Source organism: Rhea pennata, chromosome 11 (genome assembly GCF_028389875.1).
Source record: "Rhea pennata isolate bPtePen1 chromosome 11, bPtePen1.pri, whole genome shotgun sequence".
Classification (NCBI taxonomy): Eukaryota; Metazoa; Chordata; class Aves; order Rheiformes; family Rheidae; genus Rhea; species Rhea pennata.
The window spans coordinates 23315509-23340367 of NC_084673.1; the positions used below are offsets into that span (position 1 = coordinate 23315509).

The 24859-nt window shown below is 57.0% G+C and overlaps 1 protein-coding gene across 3 annotated transcripts; it reads right to left on the minus strand.

Annotated features, from left to right (window-relative positions):
- Positions 1-3226: 3226 nt before the first annotated feature.
- Positions 3227-24514, minus strand: TSC22D3 (TSC22 domain family member 3). Of its 3 annotated transcripts, none has more exons than XM_062584418.1 (3): positions 24091-24514; positions 5226-5277; positions 3227-4580 (listed from the first exon to the last, which is right to left on the minus strand). In XM_062584418.1, the coding sequence occupies exons 1-3, from the start codon at positions 24411-24413 to the stop codon at positions 4335-4337; spliced, it is 621 nt and encodes a 206-aa protein (XP_062440402.1). In that variant the 5' UTR covers positions 24414-24514; the 3' UTR covers positions 3227-4334. The 3 variants fall into 3 exon arrangements, with proteins under 3 accessions (XP_062440402.1, XP_062440405.1, XP_062440404.1); XM_062584421.1 differs by lacking the exon at positions 24091-24514 and adding an exon at positions 5602-5785; XM_062584420.1 differs by lacking the exons at positions 5226-5277; positions 24091-24514 and adding an exon at positions 5602-6251.
- Between the last annotated feature and the right edge of the window lie 345 nt (positions 24515-24859).

Below are 24859 nucleotides of genomic sequence, written 5' to 3' on the forward strand. Positions count from 1 at the left end.
CCTCTTGCACACCAGTCAGGATATGGCAATGCTGCGATTGCTATGCCAGGCTTGGGCAGGCTGGGAACCCTCTCGGAGGGGATGGGAAGAGATTGGTGAGCGAGGTGTTTTAAAATCAGCTAGCTTCTCTGATGGTTGTGGTAGCAGTGGTGGAATTGGTGTTCACCTGCTGATGTGAGAAATCGGGATGTAGGAAGGGGAGATACAGGATGATGAGATGGGGGGGGGGAGGTCTGGGCAGCCCCCTGCCATGGGTTGTAGCACCCAGCCCTGTATGCCTTGCCTTAGGGCCAAGGTTGGTGTCCCCTCTTTCTGCTGGTGTCTGTGCTGCCTTCAGGGGACTGTGTGCATGTCACTAGTTGAAGCAGACTCATTCACCAGCACTGACACCCTTGCAGCACCAGGGAATAGACACTCCCAAGCCCAGGAGCTGGCAGAGACAGAAAGACAGGGGCAAGCAAGGGTGAGCATGATGTCTGAATAGCTTGGTCCCAGCTACATGGGAGGTTCCCTCATCACATTTTGGGTGCTGCTCAGTAGGTGCTTCCCTCCATGGCCTGTGCCACAGACCAAGGGGCTACGATGTCCAGAAGAAGCAGGGAAACGGGGTGGAGGGTGAAGGGATAGAGGCCTTTTCCTTTTCCAGAAAGTCTGAAAAGGGCATGGGGTGTCTTCAGAGGCTTTCCTACTACATCAAAGCAACTATGGCAGTGCAACTGGGGCTGGGCTTGGCAGCAAACAACAGTGGCTACCAGGGGTGGCAAGTGCCTGCCACAGGAAGGGGTTTTCTGCCTGGGCTGCTCTGTGCCATTGGCTGGTGCCTTGTCACACTATGCTTTGGGGAAAGGAAAGGGCTCTGCCCATGCTCAGGAGGACAACTTATCTGCATCAGTGGTGGAAGACAGTGGTTTGGCGGGGGGGGGGGGGGGGAGAGGCTGTTGCTGAGTGATTGCCCTGTGTAGGAGGAGTGGGGCCCACCTGAGTGGCCTGCACAAAGGCATGCAAAGCCTGTGGGACATCCCAGGGCCCCACAGAGGGAACTGAGGATGGGGACAGGTGGCAAGCAGGGCTCCATATTCCAAACAATGCCATCGCTGCATCCCTCAGATGCAGCCAGGGCACTGGGCAAAGCAAGGCCAGTCAGGGATCAGGGCTGGTTATTACAGCCCAAACCTTCCAAGTCAGGGAGGTACAGAAGGGCAGGCGGACAATTTCCCAGCAAGTGGGAGCCCCCAAATGTGCCGGGGCTCCCCTAACACTCAGTATTGTTAAATGGCCAACCAGTTCCTGTTGGAATACAGCCCTTCCTGGAGAGAGTCTTTGCAGCTGGGCCTGGCACTGGGCCTGGCAGGACTGGGGACCTTCTACAAGCGTGTATGTCCCCAGCTTGTTGCAATGCATGGATATGTGTGTGTGTACGTATGTGTGTGCAAGAGATGTGTACGCATATGGTGGGGGAGTGCTCGCAGGTGTGTGCACCCAGCAAGGAGAGAAAACACACGAGTGTGCTGCTCGGTGCTTGCACTAGTGGGCTGTTTCTGCATGGCTGCAGTGCACAAGGCTGCGGTTGGTCCCAATTCTGCAACAGCACCGAGAGAGGGTAGACACCTCAAAACAGTCTCAAGTTGTGTGGCCCCTGAAAGCTGCATGGGCCTGATATTTATTGTTTGCTGAGTGTTGCCAGGGAGCCAAGTGTTTTCAGTGCCCCAGCGGTTGTTCCACTATGACTCACATTGGGCTGGGGCTGAGTCGCGCTTGCTAGGGCAGAGACCTAAAGCAGTGGGAAAAGGTATTGCCGAACTGCAGGGTGCAGCCACCTGCCAGCTGCCCTGGGCCTGGCTGTGCAGGCTACAGCATCCATCCTAAACCTTTGTGGCCAGTGTATCACACACCTCCTGGCTCTGCAAGTACTCACTAGCCTTTGACTCACCCAGATGTCACAGGCACCTAGCTCTGGCATCCTTAGTGACAGCACTTTGTTGACATTAGCATCCATAGAAGTGGAAGGAAGGTTGCTGTCTGCCCCACGTTGTTTAAGTCAGAGCTGGCTGCCCGTCAGGATAGGATAGGGATGGTCTCACTCTGCATCCAGCACTGTTGAGCCTGGCTGGCCCATGCGCTGCCCCTCATCCTATGTTTCAAAGGATAGTGCAAAATTAGAGTGAGGGCTGCAAAGAGGCACAGAAAAAAAAATATTGAGCTGTGCAAAGAAGTACTCGTGGCTCAGCACAGCCTGGACAGAGCACAGGGAGTAAGCCAGGAACAGGCTGGGATGCATTCTGCTTAAGAACCGTGCACTCATCCCAATTCCCTCCAAGAACAGGTGGAAGGAGGGAGCTGGGAGCTCTTCCCCAGCAGGCCAGCTGAGGTGCACTGGTGGGAGCTGTGCTACTGGGTGGTGGTGTGGACACAGAGACAAGAAGGCAAAGGCTTCTGGACAAGCTGTGGAAAGAGGGTGATGAAAAGGGGATGGTGGGTGTTTTGCCTGCTTGCCTGGCTCTTGCACAGCTGTCCCCCAGAATAAATCCAGCTCAACCACTTCCAGCTGTCCCATCATACCCCACACCCTGGTACCCACCTTGCTCTCTGTCCGTGCTAGCTGATGCCCTCATGCCACACTGCTCTTGAGCCTGCTGCCTGCTTGTCCAGCACCCCTCAGTCCATTCTGCAAGTGGCCTTGGCCACAGACACAATACAGGGTAAGAAGATCTGCCTGCACTGGCCTGGGACTGTGGGATCAATGCACCTTTTCCCACCACACACCCAGCATCCTCAGAAGGGAGTGGTTGCTCTTGCCTCAGAAATCCCTTCTGGGCTTAGCCAGGGCAGTCTAGAAGAGGATCTGGTGTGCGCCTGAAGGTGAAGAGACACAGGATTTTCCCAGCTGCCTGAATCCAAGGAGCTGGCAGAAGACGCAGCACACAACTGCTCTCTCTCTGCCTACAGAGCTAGCAGGGGAACCAGCAAGGCTGCTGGGGAGGAGCAGAGCCAGCCCTGCCCCTACAAGCTCCTTACATAACCCAGGCGCTGGCTTGCAGCATGCAAAGAATTCCTCTGCTGGCACCATCCCATCCTTGCCACCCTTGCGCATCTGCCCACAGTACCGGGTGCTGAGCACAGGCTGCCAGCACCTTCCCCGAGAATCCACACTGCCTGCCTGGACCCTAATCTCTCCCCTTGCCAGCCCCTTCCCGGCCATGGACAAACAGCTCCAGGAGCCTCTGTGTATAAAAAAGTAGAGTTTATTGCCATTTCTACCTAAATTTACACAACTGTGTCACTGCTCTGACAGTCTGACGTCAAAGCGGACGTCCCGTTAGTTCCCAGAGAGCTGCCTGGGGGAGGCACAGCACCCAGAGTCGTAGGCTCGCTCCCTCCAAGCCCTGTGGGCTGGAGCACATCCCACAGCCACCGTTGCCTCTGCCCAGCATTCGGTCCAGTTGCTTCTGCTGCTGCAGCTGCTCCATGTCATGTGTCAGTTGGCACAGGAGAAGGAGCAAACCCTTCCCTCCTCCAGCGAGGGAGCAGCCTTGCAGCATTGTCCACCCAATTACAGCCACGTGCCATTCCAGTCTTGATTCGAATCTCTCAGCTGTACAGAGATGGGCACATCTGCCCCAGGACAGGGCCACATGGCATCCCACAGCCTTGTGGGCACTGCTCACCTGTATTCATGTGTGTTTATATATAGATATGTCTACAGAAGATACCTGAACTAATAAAACAAGCTTTTCCTTGTAATCCCCACACTGATGTGTGTACAGCCATGCACTATACCACAACGGCCAACACCGGTGCTGCTTAAAGTCAGGTTTTGGTTCCAGCATGCTCCTGGGTGGCTAGAGGGACAAATCTGTATCTCTCACTAAACAATTGTCTTCCTCCAAGATCAGTCTTTGCCAGAAAGAGCCCCCCCCCACTGCACAGTGTAGCGAAGGCACAGGACTTGGCGTGCGCTTTCCAACCTTGTATTCCCACGCATGTGCCAAAGGCCACCTGGCACTGCCGGTGTGTCGCAGACTCCCAGGTTTCGGCAGAGCCCAGGAAGGGCAGGTCAACCGGGCCACAGATTTATTCCCAGCACACAGGGCAAGGTCAGCTGGGGGGGGTCAGCTGCTGGTGCAGCACCGCATCTCCCTCGCAGAAGAGCATCTTCGTGCAGGAGACAGCAGCTGGCTCTACTGTCTGGACGGGGTTGCCTGGGGGGCACCTCTCAGCACTGCTGCTAGTGCTAAGGTTTGGCAGTCCTCCGTGAGATGAAGGTGGAAACAACTTTGCGGGAGATTAAGTAGAAAGAGTTCTGTGGCTCTGCCCACCCCAAGGACAGAGCCACCTTATACCGCAGAGCCCCCGGCATGCTGAGCCGGGGCTGGCGCCCCTGGGCTCTGCTCCTCTGGGCACAGCACCTCTGTGGGGAGCCGGGACTGGAACTTCTCCAGCTGCTCAGGGCTGGCGAGGGTTTTCAGAAGGCTATTTTCTCGCTCCAGCTGAGAGTTTTTCTCTAACAGTTCTTTGATCTGCTCTTTCAGGACCTCCACTTCCTCCCGCACTGCATACATCAGGTGATTTTTCACAAGATCCTGCAAAAGGCAAGCAAACAGACCAGTCACTCAATGGTTATACCCTTAGGACTGCTTCCACCCTACTCTGCAGGGCTCTGTCTCCCAGTCTTTTGCTAAGCAGGCTGAAGAGCCTTCCCAAACACTAGGTCTCTCCACCCCACCCTTTACTCCTTGGCCAGGTCTCTGCACTCACCAAGCTGGGCTCCACCAGCCAGGGCCAGAAGCAACTGTAGGCTTCCCATCTCCTAGGTCCTGGAGCCTCCAGAAGCATTCTCCCTCCTGTCCCCCTCCCCCCCCCCAACATCTCCCAGCAAGTCAGCAGGCTGTAATTCCCTACTGATCTTGAGACCTTACACTGTCTGCCTGCACATCCCACAGCATCAGAGGCTCCTTCCCAGGTCTCCCATGCCTCCCTCCCCATCCAGCTAGCCATCCCTCCCTCGGTGGGCTCCCTGCGCACTGCGGCGCTGCTGGAGCCAATGAGCTCTGCCAGCTGCAGGAGGCAGACAAAGGAGCCGCTCTGCCAGCAACAGGCTGGGGAGCAGGAACCCCCCCCCCCCCGCCCTCCACACCACAGCACTGCCGGGGAGGGGGATCCGCGGTGTGAGCACCCAGAGATGTGGAGCAAAGGGCAGCAGGGTGGGAGGTGGCATAGCGGCTCACCATTGCCTGCTCGATCTTGTTATCGATGGCCACTACGCTGGCTCCAGAGGCACTGGAAGAGAGTGGAGAAGCAGGGCGGTTAGCAGCGAGTCCCAGAGCCTGCTGCGCTTTCCACGGCAGTTATGCACCACCCTCCGCCTCGCCGCCGAGGTTAATGCAGCGGGCTACACTAGGGACCAACGCACCGATCCCCACCCTCTGCTGCGCTGCAATGCCTGCGGGCAGCAAGGCACCAAGTGCCCCCCCTCCCTTCACCGAGGACAATGCGCTGGGTCCCCCCAGTTGCTGGGGGAGAGAGGAGGCTGTGGCAATGCCCAGGACCACCCACAGGCCCTGACGGCAGTGCATGGTGGTGGGGTACTGGAGCTGCCCCTACCTGTTGTCGAGCTTCACGGAGACCACGTCCCCCCCGAGCAGGGAGGAGAAGAAAGAGATGGAGAAGTTGTGGAGCTGGTAGACAGCAACCTCCATGGGGGACTGGTACATGCCGGTGCTCATGGCTGCGGCGGGAGCACAGAGGATGGGGTGCTGCGCACTGCAGTGCCCCGTCCCACCGCCGCCCACTATATGGCGGCCCCACGTCACGCAGCGTCACTGGGGGCTGGGCCAAGCTGCTGCCGCCGCCGCCCTTGCCCGCAGCGGGCCCTGGCACCCTCCGCCGGCATTGCACCATGGGCGCCGGCACCGTTCCACTGCCCGCCGGACGGTACCGCAGAGCTCCTCAGGCTGCAGCCCTGCATTCTGGTGCAGCATCCCCGAACGCTGGCACAGCATCCCAGTATGGCATCCCTGTACAGCACTTCTGCACCTCAGTGTTGCACCCCCGTATGGCACCGTTGCACCCCAGCTCACTGCCCCTATGGCCCAGCTCAGCACCCTTGTACCCTGCACTCTGGCCCTGTGCTCCTGGGCCTTGGCACCCTAGTGCACCCTTGCACTGCAACACCATGCTCCTGTGACTCTGTGCTCCCAGTCTGTACACCTCTGCACTCCTGCAGAGGTCCTGCAGCCCTGCTCTTCTGCACCCTGAATCCTGGCTCCCCATCCATTCTTGGCACCTCCCCCACTCCTCTGCACCCTATCTATTCCCTGCACCCCGCCCCGTCCTCTGCAGCCCACCTGGTCCCTGAACATCCCACATTCCTCAGCACCCAACTTCCTGTGAACTCTCCCCATATCTGAGCATGCAAGGTGCAAAGGGTTTCAGCTGGGGGGCACTTCACTACAGCCCTCAAGGCAGCTCTTCCGGCTGCCATTTAGAGAGGGAGAAAAGGCGGAAAACAGCCTTGTTAGGGTCTTGCATGTTCCACAAGGGAACCTGGGCAGCAAGACCTTGGCACGGTTGCAAATATTAGTGCAAAAGAAAGAGGAAAAGCAATCGATCTGCAAAATCAAAATCGGTGTGCAAAGCAAAAATCGGTGTCCAACCAGCCTGCAAACAGCTCCGCGTCACGGCGGCGCCCGGGCCGCCCCCGGCGCTGCAAACCCCGCCTGCCCAAGCCTTACATAACCCGCTACCAAAACATGTTTTGAGGCTCGTTTCCAGCAGCCTCGCAGCCGGAGGAGGCCGCCTCCCGGCGGCCAGAGGCGGTACTGCATGAGGAGCCGGAGCCTGGCACTGTCCCCCAACAGGGAGGCGGGGGGGGGGGGGGGGGAGGCTGTGCTGCCCCCAGGTAGAGGCCAGCTCTTGGCTAGGCTGAGCCTCAGTGACCCTTGAGCTACCCAGGAAGGGATATTGGGTGTCCTGTCCCTCTGGGGGAGGTGGACTGGAAGGAGGTGCACACCCCAGTGCCCCGAGTCTGCTGTGGGATGGTGATGTGCTGTGAAGGCAAGCAGCGTCTCACATGTGTCACCCACATGTGCAAACGCCACGGTCACACCAGGACCCCCTTCCCTGCACCCAGAGGGCAACTCTCAGGAACAAACAAGGTGATCATATCTCCTCCATTCCCCCCCAGTGGGGCTCAACCAAGCCCCTCCAAATGCACCCGGCCCCTGGTGACAAGGTCGGGGCGGGAGCTGGCATTCCCATTCACAGGCAAATTCTCTCAGCACTTGCATGTCCTCCCCAGCCTGCTCTGCCAGCTCTGAGCCTTATCTCTGCCCTCTGGACCCCGTGGGACTTTGGTCAGCACCCAGTCTGTGTCTCTGCTGGTGCCCGCTATCTCTGACCAGAGCTCTGCAGAGCCTGGTCTGCGTTAATTTAGCCATCTCCCAGTGCTCAGACGTCCTGGAAGAAAGCCCACACCAGGGCGCAGCCTCAGAGGAAGCAGAGCAGCCAGAGAAATTTCCCTTCCCTTGCTGGGATGCAGGAGCTGGTACATTCCTGGGAAGGAAGCTCAGCAGCTGCCCAGCTGCATTGCCATGGCAGCCGGGCACCTCCCTGTGCCTGAGATATCCTTTCCCAGCCCCCGCCTGGGGCTGGCAGGCAGGGCTGAGCTGTGAGTTGAGGGGGCATTTCAAGCAGAAGGGCTCAGACCCTGGCAGAAGAGCTTGCATCCTGACGTGCCCAGCGTCAGCCAGCTCACAGCTATCCCCATGTGCCTGGTGGCAGGGAAAAAGCTAACCCAGGAAAGGTGTTAGCTGTAGCAGAGGCCGCCCCAGCAGTGTCTGTGGGCTGCTGAGGACCCTGAAATCCCAGAATCTGGGATTGTCCCCAATGTCAAAGATGCCCAGCACCTGGCTGCTCTCTGCCAGCATGGAGAACAGCCAGAAGATGCAAGCCAGCGACAGTATTTCTGCCTTCCTTGCCACCATCACAGGCTGCAGGCACAAAACAAGCATCATGCCTCTTGCCCCCATGCCCCTTCCTCAGGAAAAGGGTGCGGGAAGAGGGATATTTGCCCACCAGAAAGGGAAGAGACATGGTGCAGTGAAATGACTTGCCACAGAGCAAGCTAGCAGGGCATCTGCTCTATACAATGTCTTACACTGCCTCTGAGGGCAGGATGAGGATCCAGGTTTCCCAAACCGTGGATGACGCAAGAACATTATGTGGGATGTTGCTCTGCACATGCACCGTGGCATGTTCAGGACCCTCCAGAAATACAGGTTTGAGATGGCGATGGAAACCTGTCCTGCTTTGCAGGGAAGCACATTCCACCACCAGGGACCCTTTCCTCCCTCCGTCTTCATGGGGAATAATTCACATTCCTCTTTGCCAGCGCAGGCCTTGTCCGTGCAAAACTGCCAGGTGGGGGGGCTGAGCAAAGAGGCTGGTGCCAAAGGGACCAGGCAGAGGCTTGTCCCCACAGGTCTGCTGCTGTGCTAAGGCCTGGCACATGTCCCCCCATCCCTGCCCGGGGGCCAGGCCGTACTCACCGGTCCCTCCTCTTGAAGAGGCTTGGGGAGTACGGCGGTTGGAAGGCCATGCTGGTGCCTGCGACCCCTCTCCAGTCCCTCTCCTCTCCCTGCTGCAGCCCAGTGCCCCGGTGACCGATGCGGGGTCCGCCTGCAGCTGTGGCTGCCCGGTCCAGCCGGGTGGCAGGGACAGTCTGGGTGCTGATCGCATCCCCAGCAGCAGCAGCCACGGGGCAGGGAGGAGACACGCTGGGCAGATGACCTCAGCCGCATTGAATCAGCCCTTTCAGGGCCCAGCTGGAGAGTGTGCCACCCCGAGCTGTGCGGGTGCTGAGCTGGGAGCGGGTGGCTGCCCCCCCCCTTCACAGGCAGATGAAAGCTGCTCTGTGTGCGCTTGTTCCCAGGATGGTGGTTGGTGACAGCACTCAGCCACAAGGCACAGCTGGGCCCTCTCCCCCTTGGCTGTGGCATCCCAGGGTGCCCACGCCAAGGGCAGAGGCCAAGAGAGCTCCAACTGGCCTGCAAGGATAAGCCCTGCAATGGGATGTGCTCCTCCTAGCTCTATCCATGGCCCCAGGCTGGCCTTGTACCTGCTCTGGGACTGCATTTCCCATCACAGTTCACAGAAGTATTCTGTCTTGTTGGGAGGTGAGAAAAGAAGTGGGGAGGCATTTCCTGGCCTGTACAAAGGCAATCTCATCCTCATGTTTCCCAGCTCTGCAACTATCTCACCCAAGTCCTGTCCTGGTCCTTGTTCCTTGAGCCCCACACCTATGTCAGCAGCGTTGCAGCAGGACAGGATTTATCCGTCAAGCTGAGTTTGTGCCATGCCATCACAAATGCACCTTTAAGGGCATCCTAAGGGCAGGATGTGGGGTATGGGGTCACCTTCACCACTCTGAGTTCCTCCTCCAGGAAGGAGGAACCTTCAAGCTGTGTGCAAACCCAACTCTCATTCCCATGAGTATCTGGCTGCTTTTGGACACCTCTTCTAAGTGAATTAGGAAAAATCCTTGTTATAATGAGGACTTTGTCCACTGAGCCTTCCCAGCTCTGCCATATGTTTCATCTAGCTGAGGTGTCACAGTTTGGCATGTCATCAGCTGTGCTACCTTCTCTGCAGAGGTGGGCAGGGGCAGTGCCCCGGGGCAAGAGGGTGGGCAAACCCCAGTCTGCTTCTAGCACTGACAGCTGGGCCTCAGTTTCCTCACTTCTCCATTTCCCGTGTTGCAGACACATCCCCACTGCAGAGTACTCCAAGATCTGGTCCTTCTCAAAGGAAAACTGTAAACTATTGCAAGTCTTGATGGATGCTCACCAGCCCCAGCACTGCTCTGGGGATCCCAGGCCCTGCCCAGCTCCTTCCTTAGACTGCACCCAAACACCAAGCCCTGGGAAGAAGCCTGCTACTTCTGAGGCCACTAGAGTGAAAGAGAGAAACATGGCAGTGCAGCATTTTGAGAGGAAATCATTTCACCTCTGCCACCCCAAATATTTTTCCCTCAGGGCTGGGAACATTGCAAAAATAAACAGAAGTAAGTAAATTACTTCTCTGCTGACCCTCCTGGGCTCTGCCCAGCTCTAGTAGGGCAGTGAGCCCAGCTAGCAAGGATATCAATATAGGGGCTTGGGACTGAAAGGAAGCCCTGTTGGACCACCAGCCGGCTCAGCCCTGTGGAGAGGCAGTAGGACATGATCCGTACAGCCCTTGTTCCAGTGGAGAGGCTGGGATCAGGGTAAAGACACTGGCATGAGCTTCTATGATCTGCAGTCCCTCACTGGAGCTAGTGGAAAGAGCGACTGGGCTGAGAGTGAGGCAACTGGGGTGTTCCCCAGTGCTGTCATTGCCCCGTCAGCTGCCAATGGGCATGGCTGTCACTGCCTTGTGGCTTGGGTTTCCCGGCTGTAAGACTGGGGAGAATGCTGCTTGGGATGCAGATGCAGGAGGCTCTTCTCTCCCCTCCAACACACTTGAATGTGTGACACAGCGGGAACCAGGAGACTACTGCCCTGAGTATTTGAGGATGCAGCCAGCACACTCCATCCCCTTTTCCTACTCCTCCTAGAAGGACACCCTTTGGAGATATCCAAGGACTCATCTTATGAGTGAGACCTCCAGGTATGCCAGGGGACATTCAGTGATTGCTTTCAGTGGCTCCACTTCTAGTGGGCTCGGCTCAGGGACCTCTGGCAGGAGCCTGTGAGCCCACATGCACACACAGTTCTACTTCTCCATGAGCCGCACTGACTCTGCAACCCATCCAGTCATCTTTCTACTGCTGTGGGGGTGTTACACTGCACTTGACTGAGGGCAGGTCCCTTCAGCATGCCAGGCCAGCGCTGGGACTGCCTCCTCTTGCTGGCACAGGCTCAACAAGGGTACCTGTAGCCCACTGCCCCACAGCTCCACACATTCCCCTGACCTGCACACCCATTTGAGGGATGTTGCCTTTACTGCATGCACCCCATAGACATGTCAACAGATACACATGCGCATGTGAACATTTTGCAAGCCATACATACACATGCGCACATACCTGTGTCTTGCATGCTCATGCCTTCCAGTCCGCATGCACCATGCACAGCCATACACACGCACTCTGCATGCACATGCATGCGGCTAGCATATGTACACATGCACTCCCTGCATGCACACACACGTACACACACACCTTGCATGCACATGTGCACCTTGAAGCCCACATGGGCATGCACCCTGCACATGCATTCTGCATGCATAAGCATGCACCTGCAGGCATGCGCATGCAAACACCTCCTGCATGCATCCAGGTGCATCCTGCACATGCATTGCAAATGTTTCTTCTCCTACATACACATGCATTGCCCTGACTCATGAATCACACAAACCAACACACATACATGCATAGTGCCAAGAGTGCAGGGTGTAGGCAGCCCAGCCATCACTTCATGCAGGAGGGAGAGACCCCCAACCGATGCGGTTTAACCAGTCCAGCCCAGCTGCCTCTGTGGCTCCACATCACAGCTCAGTGGCAAGAGCTACAACTTACAGCTCTCTGCCAGGCTCCCTGGCTGCATATCTGGGCAATCTATAGAAGGGGACACTGAAGGATGGGATGGAAGATGAGGGAGGGCCACCTCTCCTGGGACCCAGATTTAGGGGCAGAACTGGGACCAGACTCCAGGAGTCCTGGCCCCTGGCTCTCCTGCTCTTGCCGCTAGACTCTGTTGCACAGCTGGAGTAAGACCAGCAAAGGTCTCATCCTGCTGATGAGCTGAAAAGGAATGGATCAGGGGCAGGAAAGGGGCCACCGGCAGCATGTGCATAGGACTCCAGCTGCGCCCCGAGCGGTGAGGGGCCCTTTCCCAGCCCCCTGTGGCCCCAACAGACAGCCTTCCCAGTATGCTGGCCTCACTCCAGCAGGGCTGCTGGGACCAGCTTCCTCTCCCACCACCCCCCTTGTGTGCCTCCGGGGCCTGCTGTGGCCAGGCAGCAGCAGAGCAGGGTGAAACATCCCCCTTTCAATTCCTAAGGAGACTGTGGACTTGGTGCTGCCCAACAACAGCTGAAGCTGTGGTGGGGGGCATCTCACAGCAGGCTGAGTGAGAGGGTCCAGGAGTGTGAGCCATATCCCTGAGACAGCAGCGCGGCATCTCGCCTCATGCGTACAGCAAAGGGAGGTTTGTCAGAGAAGGCCTCAGCTCGTGCCTGTGGTTATTTTGGGAACAATAACAGCAGCCACTATGCAGTGCAATCGTGATACTCATTTTTGCACTCTCCAAGGAGAAAAAAAAAAGGGGGGGGGGAGCTGTAATGAAGCAGCTATGAGAGGTGGTGACACCTGCTGCTTGCTCCAGCAAGCTTCCCAGCAGCCAGGCCTGCAGGAAACCCTAAAGCTACTAGCAACACCTCAACAGACACACAGCCAGTGCTGTACCTCAGCCCCAAAGATGCCAGCCCCAACTGCCAGGGGCAATAATATTTAGTGACAACTCCTTCTCCATTCCCAACAAGATGCAGAAGCATGAACACAGCTGGGTTGCAGCTGCTGAAGGGTTAAACCTGCCTGTTAGGTAAGGATGTGCGCACATGCCATGGACGGAGCAAGGAACAATACAGCCCCCCTTACATGCTCCTTTGGGGCTTGGATCAGCCCGGTCTCCTCTTGGAGTCCCACACCTACAGTGTGTGCTCAGCCCCCAAAGGTCGCAGGCTAGGATGTGCATCCCAGTGCCCATGGACCCTAGGCAGGCAAGGGGAGGCCAGCCAAGGCTTAAGGGGGCAGAGATGAGATGTGCCATCGCACTGGACCTCCCTCATTGAATCCATGCTGGGTACTGTGGTGCTGCATGCCAAAGGATGCCCATGCCCAGCCAGCTCCGTAGTGGGTGGCTCTGGAAATGGAGCAGGAGGAATGGCACATGATGCAAGGAGGAGTCACCTCTCCCCAGCCTGTGTTCTCCTCTCAGCTCAAGGCCCTGTTAGCTGTTTCATGGCAGTATTTCTGCCTTGCTGTCTTCCAAGGACTCAGTTCAATGGGAGGAAGGCCCTTCAGAGGGTCTGAGGCGTGGGAAATGTTTATCGCCTGGCCTCTGAGATGCTGGAGAGCAATTTGGGAAAGGCACAGAGCCAAAGCTGCCCAGGCTGCTCAGCAAAGCAAGATCTCTGGCTTAAAGGGTCAGAGCAGAGGGGAGAGCAAAAGCCATAGCTTGCAAATATGCAGCTAAGAAAACTCTGCCATTGGTAGCGTAAAATTCTGCAGCCGTAGCCTTGCTGGCCAAGGGGACTGAAGATGCCAGTGCTAGAACCAGCTCTACCATGGAGGAGCTGAAGGAGGGGTGGCTGAGGACAGTGGTGACAGCTGGGGCTTGTGAGATCAGATCTGGGAATGCTTGTGTGCAGGGCACATCTGTGTGGAGCTCTGTTCTGCCTGGTGATGGGGAGAGGGAGGCGATGACAAGGTTGGTCCATAGGCAAGTGGACAGTCATTTCTCTGGGAAGGTGTCATCTGCTGTCCCATTTGGCAGTCCTGCTCTCAGGGGCACAACCTGGAGCACCCAGCATGCCCTCCTGCCTGCCCTGCAGCACTGGCATGGGGCTGCTGCACTGGTAGCTGGCACTGCAGGCCCAGAGCTTCTGGATGCTGGAGCAAACCAAGTGCCAGCACTGAGTCAGCTGGCCAGCTCTTGTTTCCTTGTCTTGCGGACCAGTGTGTCCTGGCCAAGTTGTTTACTGCAGACTTGGCACTATGTGGCTACCGACGGCTCTACTCTCAATTTCCAGGAGTTGTGCATGACCGGTAACTGCCCTATGCAGCCAGGAGTCCCAGTGGGGACCTGGTTTGTGCCCACCATACCACTGGAGGGCTCATAAATCCCTCAATCCAGGGCATCTGCTGCTCCACAGTAGAAAGCAGTCCCTGATGGGTACACCTTCTTTAAGTGTTCAGGCAGGTATCCAAGCTACTGGTACTGCTGGCATTGCCAGATCTAGCCCAGGTCCACTGTCCTTCAGGTCATACAAACTGGCAAGGATCAGGGCACTCTAGAGCAATGAGGAGAGTGGCATAGTGCAGTCATGGCCTTTGCAACACCGTGGAAACCTGGAGAGGGTTTGCAATGGGGGAAAGCAGATGCAGAACCTGTCATCTCCCTACCGCCTTCTCCACTGCCACACATCAACTGAGCCAGTAAGAGTTCCCGCGGGCCATGGTGACATGGGGAGTGCTGGCAGCTGTGGGCACCTCCTAACCACCACCACCCACGCAAGGTTGTAAGACACTGGCACTGATTGCAGCACAGGGACTTCTCCAACCTGTTGAGCTGGAGAAGCTGTGGGGCGGGAGGAGGGAGGCAGCTGGCAGGCTCCCACGTCCAGCTGTTGGGCGGCTTGCTTCCTCTGATAAAGGTACTTGGCAGTACTCCCAGTTCTGTGTTTTCTGGCGTGTGAGTGCACACCCCAGTGCTAGCCTGCTGAGAGCTGCAATTTTCCTTTATCTCTCTAACTTTGTCATTGGTCCCCTTCTTTCTCCCATGCCCCTGTCCCCTCAAAGCTCTCCAGGAGCAGTTGCCCAAACCCCAGCCCTGGGCAGTGTGGGGAGGGGCGGTCAGAAATGGTGTGACCCTGGCAGAGTGCTTCCTGTGGCACTACCCTGTCAGTTTAAATGTTGTGCGTGCTGTAAGTAGGAAATCCTCAAAGCCATGGCTTCCCCAGTACACTGCATGCTGGGGTGAGAAGGGAAGAGGAAAAAAAAAGACTGATCTGCTTATTATTGCGCTGGACTGTGCAGCCTAACCTCTTGCCTTGCCTGCTTTTGGGCAACAGCAACGCCATGCAGATGTGTGCTACAACTTGAGCCAAAATGGCCCAGCCAGTGCTGTCCCCCAGTGTCATCCCCCCCTTCCCTCCCCCCCCGCCAATGGGACATGCAGCAAACCTGGCCATCCCAAAGCTTTTCTGCCTGTACGCTGTGCTCATGCCAGGGTCGTACAACCACAGCCACCTAGAGGGAATGTGCCGGTAAGGCAGAGCCCAGCCATCAACCTAGAGGGGTTCCCACAAGAATTATGCCCGGTGGTGGCAAGAGAGCACAGTCATCCATAGGACATGCTTCCAGCCTCCAGAAGGTCAGGGGTGCCAGTCCCAAGGAGGATGAGCTGATTAAACAGCTCTTAGTTCAATTTTCATGCACAAATCTGTCCAGGTAGTAAGCATTTCAAGGAGTATCAAGGAGTCCCATAACTTGACTACATGTTATCACCTTCTTTGGTTACCCAGGTCCTGCCCTGTAGATCTTGTTACAGGTGATACAGTGATCTTCAGGCCAGCCTTTATTTTATAGACCTCTCCTGGTCTGATTTTTGTCCTGCTCTAGAGAGTGAGCACCACCTTGACTAGCTGGGAAATCTATTTGACTGTACAGTTGGGGAACCAGGGAAGGACCAGACATGGCTGTGATGTCAAAGCAACCATCCACAGCACCAGAGCCACACAGTGCCCCTGAGTTTGAGAGTACACTGCGGGCAGGGGATATGCCAGCCCTGGCACTGCCATCCCAGAGCTCCGTTGCTGGCACAGGGCTAGCTTTTCTTGAGATCACCAACCTGCAAGGCAGAACACGCATCTCTGCTCGGGATGACTCTGCAACAAGGATGCGTATGTGTCCTGCAGGACAGGCAGCTCTTTGCAAGGCAGTAGCCCCCAGGACCCTGAATATCAGCCCGAGGCTCTGTCACTCCTCTGGCTTGTGCCACTCCCCATGTTGCTGCTCACAGCCAGGCCTGCCAAACTATGAGCATGCCTGGGACATGGGGCAGGATGAGGGAGGCAGGCAGAAAAGCCTTCCAGTCCTCAAGGGAGAGAGAGAGACACTTCTAAGACCATGCGTTTCTTATGGAGGATGCTCACAGAGAGAAGAATCCCAAGGCAGGGCCTCTGGCATCTGTGGAAGGAAACCTCTGGGCCATTTCACAGGAAGGAATGGGCCGTGCAGAGACACGCTTGATGCTGGCAGCTGCTGCCCTGCCATGTGTGGGGAGTGTCCAGCCCTCTAATTGGAGAGCAGTTTGTTATGTAATGAGAGAACAGAGGCTGGGAAGCTGGGAGAGAGCACCACATCAACACCCTGTGCCTGTACACCAAAAGCTGCTCTTCTAGCTCAGGCTAGCTGACGTTCCAGCAAACCCCTGAATACTTCCCCTTCCTCTCTCTAAGGCAGTTGGGCTTTGCACTCTCCTGCCTGGGCAGAGGGGGATGCTCAGTGCCAGAGGGAGTCTCATCAGCCCCTGAAAGCCCTTTCCCCAGAGCTCTGCCATATGGCCAGGCCCTGTGGTACACCTGAGTGTGCAAAGCTCAGCCAGGCACAACCTTGCTGTGGCTCAGGAATGGGAGAGGAGTCAGGCCGCTGCTCTGCCGGCGCACAAACAAGCCACTCTGGAGAAGGTCAGGCAAGGACGTGTGCTGGAGCTGCAAAGTTTCAGCTGAGCATGTTATTAATATCCCGCCTGGCCTTTGCAAAGAATCCCGGGCATTTTGAACCGAGGACACTTCGTTAAAATCATTGCTACGCTGACATTTCAGAACAATAACAACATGAAAGACAATAAGCCATCGGCAGGACGTGTACCTGCAGCTCGGCTGTGGCCCTCCATGTTTCCAGTCTGGGCCACCAGCCGTGACCTGGCGCATGCCAGCGCTTGGGGAATGGCCTAAGCCTATCCTCGACCTCCATACAGCCCAGAGCAGTTCTGCTCAGGGCTGTAGGGTTATCACTAGGATGCTTTCGCAGGAAGCCATGAGAATGGCTGGGCCACGGGAAAAAAAATTGCTCTGTCCTCCCAGCATTGCACTGGCCACACCAGTGCAGGTTAGGCAGGACTGCCTTTCTCAGAGGAGCTGCAGAAAGGGGTTTGCAAGCACTGGATCACATCACAAACACAAGGCTGAGAGGTCAGCAGGACACAGACTAGAGTGGGGCCCCAGGGCTTCAGATCTGCTACCAGAGTCATTCTGCAGCAAAATCTCTTCCTATATATATTTATATGTATAAACACACAGAGTATGACAAACTCCTATCCGAAAGCCAGCGATGTGCAGTGCCTGGATAAATATAACTTGGCGTTCATCCACAAACCCTGGCTCTGGGACAGATTGCAGCCTTTAATACCTCTCTGGCCTTCACTCACACACACCCAGCCACACACCACCCTGTCACAAACATGTGCACCCCATGTGCTCTGCAAATAGGGGGTTCATTCATTTCCCAAGTGCTGGATCCCTCAGAACCTCTCTCCCCATGGCAGCCTTACAGGGTGAGCCAAATCATGGCATGGGCACCATGCATATACACATGCCATGGTCATATTCCCTGTGCACACAGGCCACTGCCAGGTCCTGCCAATATGCAGCTGCGCGGTGTGTGCCTCTGGCTCTCAGACCCCTTCAAGCAGTTCTGGTAGGCCATAGGAACCCTGCAGGCACTTGGCGGGCAGCTGTGCCTTGATCTCACTGCCATGGAAATACCCTGCCACCAGGCTGGGGGGACCAAAGGGCATGGTATGTCAGAGGACGCATTGCCCATTGGACCCACATTTGTGCCCTGTGTCTGGAGGGAGTTGGGATGCTGGATAAGCTATAAAAGCCTCCTCCGCCAGGCCAGCCCCAGTCCCAGCTCACAGCCTAGCTCCGCAGTTCTGGCCAGCCTTGGGATGCTGCAGGCTTGGAACATGCTGTCCTCTAAGGCAGGGCACAGATTTGCCCACAGAATGTCTCTCATAGTGCCACAGTATGCTGAGATCTGCCTGTAACAGCACTGCAGACTGGCTGCCGGACTGCCACACTCGCTGCCTGCGCTAGAAGTTATTCTTAGCTGGTGACAGAGCAGCTCCACTCTCCCCGGCCACCAGAGTGCCAAGAGCAGTTGAGATGCAAAGCTGCTCTTTGCAAACTGTTTAGACTGTTCAGTTGGGGGACAGGATGTTCTGCCCATCACAATAAAAGCCTTTCAAGCCCTTTATGCCCAGTGATCCGAAGTTAAAGCTTGCAGCTGTGAATCCGGGTCACTGTCACAAGCTGGACTTTGAGTGAATCTTCCCCTACTCACTGTTGGAGACAGCTCACTGGAGGGCTTCCCTTTGGTGCCACCCACGCTGGTGCTTGGCATCCACCTGCCCAGCGTGGTGGCTCTGTGGCCACTAGCCCAGCTACTCTAGCTCTAGGCGGGGATAGTCAAGGGCTGTAAGGCAGGACTGAGAGGCCCAGCCAAGCAGGGAGAGGTCAGGCTGCCATGATGCTGAGATGTGCTGTCACTGCAACCGCTGGTGTATCCTGCCACCCAGTGTGAGACCTGGCACACTGAGCACCAGACTACACCCCACCTGACTGCACCCAGGTGCAATATCCTTTCCTCAAACCTGCCAGGATGTCATTAGCAGGGTAAGCACCAAGAGCCTGTGAAATTTTCAAGAGGCAGGATGCCTCCTGTCCTCTGAGGTCTGAGCAGGTGCTCCAGGCCTCTGGCTTTCCAGCTGCTGGCTGTGGAATGGCTCTCTCCACAGCATCACATATCCTTCTCCCTTCCCCAGAAGCAGCCCACCAAATGACACAGAGCCCCTCAATGCTACCAGCCCTGCAGAGGTCCTGGGGGGACAGAAGGCAACCCTCTCCAGCATCAGCACCAGGACGGTCCCACCTTATGGGACCCCTGTGGCTTGCTCTGGCTCCAGCCCACTCCAGTCTCTTCCAAACCTACAGTTCAAAGGCTCACATTTCCTGTTGAAATAAACCCTGATGATCATTTCCCCCACAATACTATTGCCCATACCTGCCTGCCTCTTAGTCCTGGGGTACCTATACCCTGCCTGCTTGGAGTTGTCCAGGTGCCCTGCTGGACATGTGGTGCCTGAGCACTAGCAAAAGGCTGAGATGACAGGTTTCTGTGCAGCTGGGCATTAGTATCACTGGATTTTAGCTTGGTTCTGCCAGCTCCCCTTGGCAAAAGGGAAAGCCTTGTAGTCAGAGGCACCTGGCTTCACCCTGATGGGCAAGAAGTGCTGAGCAGGGCTCTCCAAAGCTTCAAGGCAGATTAAGGAACCTCTTTTCCGGAGTGAGCTCAATCTCAGGGTTCCAGCTGGTGTCAGGCCTACACTGGCCTCGGGGAGATATGCAGAATGTGGCATGGCCAGGCAGCAGCCTTGCAAGAGCCATCCTGAGCATAGCGTGCAGCACAGCTGAGCATAGCGTGCAGCTGCCAGCAGGCCCGCCTCTTCCTCTGCACGCTCCACTCCAGCCTCTGTGGTGTTGCACATGTTGCCCATGTGCTGGTCCTTGCCTCCCTCCCCCTCGGCTCCCTGGGGCCTTCTCCACCAATCTGCGCTCAGCCCAGCCCTGTGCAGGCAACACTGTGTTGAGTAACAAGCAGGGAGCTCCTGCTCTGACTGCCTGATCTCACGCTGCTGGGCTTCCCCTGCCCTGCCCAAGGATCCCTGCAAGCCTGGCCTGTGTGGACACTACTCTGGGCCCTGGCCCCTCCAGGTCTCGCAGGGGTGAGTCCAAGGGCAGCAGGATCCCTGCACGGGAAACCAAGGTGGGTGCAGGAGACGGGTCTGCACCTGGCTACCCACCATCTTTAAAGCAACATGAGGATTTGGGCTCAGGGAGGTCAGCTACGCCCTCTGCCAAGGCCAAGTGAAAGGTCTCCAGCATCCCAGAACCTCATCAGCCTGTAGGGCTCAGCAAGCCATGCTACAAGACATAGGTCAGGCAGGACCCACATGCAGCGCTTTTCCATGAGAGCAAAGTAAACAAATACTCTCCATGCATTGGTCCAGGGAGAGAACGGTCATTTTCACAGCCACCTCCTAGACCAGATCTGCCCTGCGGGGATAGGGAGAGCACACCAACCAGAGGGAACTCTGTCCCAGAAGAACAGTCTCACACCCACACCTCTCTCACGCTCACACGTGTTCCTGCACACAGCCCCTCTCCCAGTCAAAGCCTTCTTGTTGCTGGACAGCCCACTCTCCATGCTGGAATGTGCTCCCTGGCCCTGCTGCTCAGTGCTGCCCTTTAAATGCTGGCTCCATCTCCTTCTCCTGAATCATTGGCAAAATGACACAAGACAGATGGGAACAAGTGGCGCCACACCATGCTCCAAATGCCACCCTGGCACCACTGCCCAGACAGCTCTTGCTCACTGGTCTGATCCTACCCTGAGAGCACTAGTACTGCTTGACTTCTCCTGCACTGTTTTATCCTGCTTGCCTGGCCCAACCTCCCTCTCAGCCTCTCCGCGCACCAGCGCTGTGCTCCCTTGCCTCCTTGCAATTTCCTTTGCTTGCCCAGGGCCCAGAAAAAAGGTGGTCCCCAGCTCTGTTCATGGCTCAGACCAAAATGCCACTGCCTATCCTGTTAGGTAGAGTAGCCAGTCTAATAGAACTGGGAGAGGGTCAAGCTACGCAAATATCTCAGCTTACTACCTGCAGTAAGATGGGGCACAGGCAGGCCAGTCTGTCAGATCCTATCCTGACACCCTGGGAGAGACTGAGCAGGAGACCTGGCACAGGCTGGTTGATGTGGGCGAGCAGCTGGCACATATCTCCTCTCCCCACCCCTTGAGTCAGGTGGAGCCCTGCTTGAATCATGCACCAGAGTACACCCCAGAAGGACTAGCACCAGGGAGGCAAGGGTGCAGTGAGAACTGCAGCGCTAGCCCCCTCCAACACTGCCAGCTGTCCTCACCACCTGCCAGCCTTAGGAAAAGTGCCACATGGTCACATGCACCTTACAGGGCTGCAGTGCCACTCTCCTCATCCCACACTTGTTCAGACTTGCACATGGTTCTTAGTTAAGTGATCTTGGGATAATGCTGGCACTGTGGACTTAAGAGAGAGCTGAGATCTGGGGCTTGTGTGGCTACAGCTCCAACTCCTTTGGGAACAGACATGTGTCTGGGCTCTCTAGTAGAGAGTGGCCTACCAAGCACAGCAGTAGGAAGCCTCTTGGTGTTTCCTTGCTACCCTGGCTCTTTCATGCTGCACAGGCCTCCTCTGTTAGCAATTCACAAGGCTACATGTAGGGCATGAAGGTGAGAAGCCCTTTTCAAGCAGGACCTTATACACTCTCCTAGCAGGAGGATTTCCTGAAGGAGTGTAAAATGTAGGTGCAAGCGGTCTGGATCATCTCTACCTTGTGCATCCCTCACAGCATCCCTGTAGAAAGCAAAGAGAGAGGAGAGCCGAGGAGGGACCACCCAGCTAGGGAAATAATACACAGAGACAGGTCAGAAATGCAGCATGCACTTTTTCCTGAGTTCCCCAGCGCTGATCTAACCTCATTGCAGAGCCCAGGGCTTGATCCATCATGGGCTGAACTCTCTCCAATGCCCCTGGAGATAGAGTCTAGTTTCAGATCTACTTGGTCTCCCATGTTATACTAGGCTTTGGCCATGTATGAATGAGTGTATCCTCAAGACCTTCTCCTCCTGTGCCAGGGTAGGAGCACATCAGCAACAGCAAGGGACACAAACCCTCCTGGGTTCCCCAGTGCCAGTAGCAATGGCATCCTTATCAGACCTGTTATCGGGGTGTTCCTCTGGCACCCACAATCCCCAGCTTTGTATGCGATCACTCTTGGGTATCTTGGCTCATTCCCCAGAAGGAGAAAGTTCAGGCTGGAGAAAAACAACAGTAAACACAGGTGTAGGCACACCTGACTTTAGTGCCTGAGCCAGTGCCCCCTAGCCTCTACACACTATGCCACCCAAGAGAAAAGTGGGATTATCCAACGGGTCTTCAGATCAGGCTAGCAGTGAGATGTCTGGAAGCACGGCATGAGGGAGGGATGCCACATATTTTTACCACAGTTTAGGCACAGCCCTTAGCAAACAAGATTGACCAGATTCTCTCAGGACACAATACTCGCTAGGGCTCAGACTTGGAAACTGCTGTGCAGAGCATTGAGGGGCGTAGATGGGGAGAGACTCTGGTCCCCTGGCACCTGCAGATCACAGCAGAGCTACTCTATCACAACAGGGAAGTTCTATGCTCACCAGGAGCAGCATGTGTCCTGTCCCAGCACGCACCAGTTCAAAAGAAGGCAGGTCTTGCCCCTACCGCCTGCTTTCACCCATGGGCTCTGTCACTGCCTTCCCCAGACAACCAACCCGGATGCTCCAACGGTCAAGCCTGGCAGCCTGCATTGGGGATGGTGTCTCCCTTCCCTCCCACACCCACGATGTCAACTGGCTACAGTCTCCCGGAGCAAGGGGAAGTCTCTGCTTTACTCCCATTTTTGTCTTGGCTGGGTGGGTTGCAGCTGAGAGACGACTTCACCTCTCGCTGTGCAGCTGGGAGCCTAGGCTTGATGTCGTTCGCCTTGGCGGGTGGCCTGGCCCCTCCTTCCCCACCTGAGAGGCAGCTCCAAGTTATGTAAGTGCAGGAAGAGCGTCTCCATTGAGAATGGCTCTGAACGAGCAGCTTGCTCAGCGTGAGATGCTGGCTTCAAGAGAGGAGGCGTATGCACGCATCCTGGGTGGCTTGCACGCATGGGGCTGCCACGTGTTTGCCCACCTGCCTTCCTGCACTGTGCAAGAGGAGCATAAGTTGCCATGAAGGGTGGCCTGCATGTGGATGGCAAGGAGGGTAAGCAAGTAAGTACACATAAAGGTGCGTGTGTGTGCAGGAAGAAGAGGAGATGGTGAGGTCCTGGGCGCTTTGACTATATATGCATAGGTGCTGCCATGCACCCCACCTGTGAGCTACCCCACCCGCAGTGGAGGAATGAGTCCCAGAGCCAGCATGTGCCTGCCAGTCTCACAGACACCTGCCACATGCACACCCATGGCCCACATACCCTTTCAGCCCCCAGTCCTGGAAGAGGGCATATTTGTCCCACATATTGAAGCCACAGGCAGCTCTGGGAGCTGCTACCTGTTACCTACTATAGCACATTCCTGGTGGGGGTCCTCACTGCCATTAGCCAAGTTCAGCTTTCCCAATGTCAAGCCTGATAGCTCTGGGCCCACTGGCTTCCAGCACAGTGTGTCCACTGCATGTCTCCTGAGCCCTCCAGGTTGGTTACTAGCTGGTCACTAGGGTCAGTCCTGTCCCAGAGCTGGAGTCAGGAGTGCAGGACCAGAGACAGCTCTATCTCCCTCCCTGGGCCTGGGGTCTCCCACCTCCAGGACCTGAAAGCCTTGCAGGGTCACAGCTCTGGGGAACCCCCTGTTCAGTCTTCTCTTTTGTAGTGGAGCATTGCCTGCAATGCCAGACCATAGGAGCAGGGAGGGATCCCAGGCTCCTGCCTTCCCCAGCCTTGACATTAGCAGGGTGAAGCCCAGCCCTCACACAAGCTTATGATACTAGCCCAGAGCATCTCCTGCTGCTTAGAGGCATGCACCCCCACCCCAGATGAATCGATGTAGCTGGAGCAGGGTCAGAGTCACTTTCCAGGGCTGGGAAATACTACCCTGGCCAAATCTGTCACTAGTCAGTGCACTCCAGGGAGAGGCAGGGAAGCTGCTGAAAGAGCAAGACCTGACAGCAGGACTCTCGGGTTCTGTCCCCAACTTCCTGCTAACTCTAAAGGGTGGCATCACAGTTGCTTCCTGAGTGACAGGCTGCCCATCTCCTTGCAAGATCACCATATGGGCAGTGCCTGCGTGGACAAGATGAAGTCAGGAAGATTAACATAAGGTCCAGGGACCAAGACACACAACTGGATGCTGCTGTCATTCCCAGAACACAAGGCACCAATGAGGAAAGGAGCATCACTGATCATCATGTGAGCAGAGCCACCCAGATCTGCACTCAGGGAACAGAATGGCACCACCCATGGCCAGTGGACTGGGCTCTCTGCCACACATGGTTGCTCATGCTGCTCTGCACCTAGTACCCCTCCACATTGCCACCTCTACCTGGCCCCAGAGTCACATAGCTCCTTCTGCCCCTACTGACTCAGCATACTGCAGGCCCCAATCTTGCCCCGACACTGCCAGCCACCAGCTTCTGAGCACGGAAACACCCAAGGCCTGGCTCCAGGGGTGTCCAGCACATTGGCAGTCCCTCAGGATCTGTCAGTGGCACCCACCTGTGGAAGAGTAGGAGGATGGAGAGAAGGGTCTGGTCAATGTTCCTGTTGCAGATGCCCTGGTTGAAGAGGTAGCAGGGGTCCCGTACAACGGGCTCCAGTGAGTCCTGGCGCATGATGGAGCTCAGCTTGTCGGTGTTGAGGTTCTTGTGAACCAGCTGTTCCTGCAGCTGCCGGAAGCTGCTCACGGTGGGGCTGCCCAGGTTGTTGTTCTCGCCCCCAGCCCCCTCCTCCAGCCCGCTCCGGTTGGCCAAGTCCAGGCAGCAGCTGCAGCAGTCCAGCCCCACGGGCGACCGGCACTCCTCCGCGGGCGACGAGGACATCCCGGGCTCCTACACGCTGCCACGGCCCGCCGGGGCCGCCTTGCACACGGCCGCTGCCGGGGCTGCGAAGGGCGAGCGGCAGCAGGACGCGCCCGGCCGCCGAGCGCCGCGCACAGCTCCGCTCGCCCGCCCGCCCGCCCGCGCCGCGCCGCCCCTGCCCCCGGGCCCGGCTCCCCGCCCGCCCGCCGCGCTGATTGGTAACGGCGGCCTCGAGCGCACGGCCGCCCGCCCCGCCGCCTCCCCGCCCCGCCGCCGCCGCCGCCGCCGCCCTCCGCGAGCCGCCGCGCCGGGCACCCGCGCCGGCACCCGCCCGGGCGCTTCCCCCTACCCCAGCCCCCGGCCACGCAGCTCCTGCCCGCCCCCCGTATCTGCCCTGCCACCCTGCCCCGCTCATCACTCGGCTCCTGCATGACATCCACGTCGCTGCCACCACCGGTAGGTCGCTC

Coding starts and splice junctions, on each gene's coding strand:
- TSC22D3 (XM_062584418.1), bottom strand. CDS start 24,413: ATGTCCTCGTCGCCCGCGGAGGAGTGCCGGTCGCCCGTGGGGCTGGAC. Junction 5,278..24,090: donor ATCCTCCTACTCTTCCACAG/GTGGGTGCCACT, acceptor ACTCTCTTCCAG/TGCCTCTGGAGCCAGCGTAG. Junction 4,581..5,225: donor ACAAGATCGAGCAGGCAATG/GTGAGCCGCTAT, acceptor TGCCTTTTGCAG/GATCTTGTGAAAAATCACCT.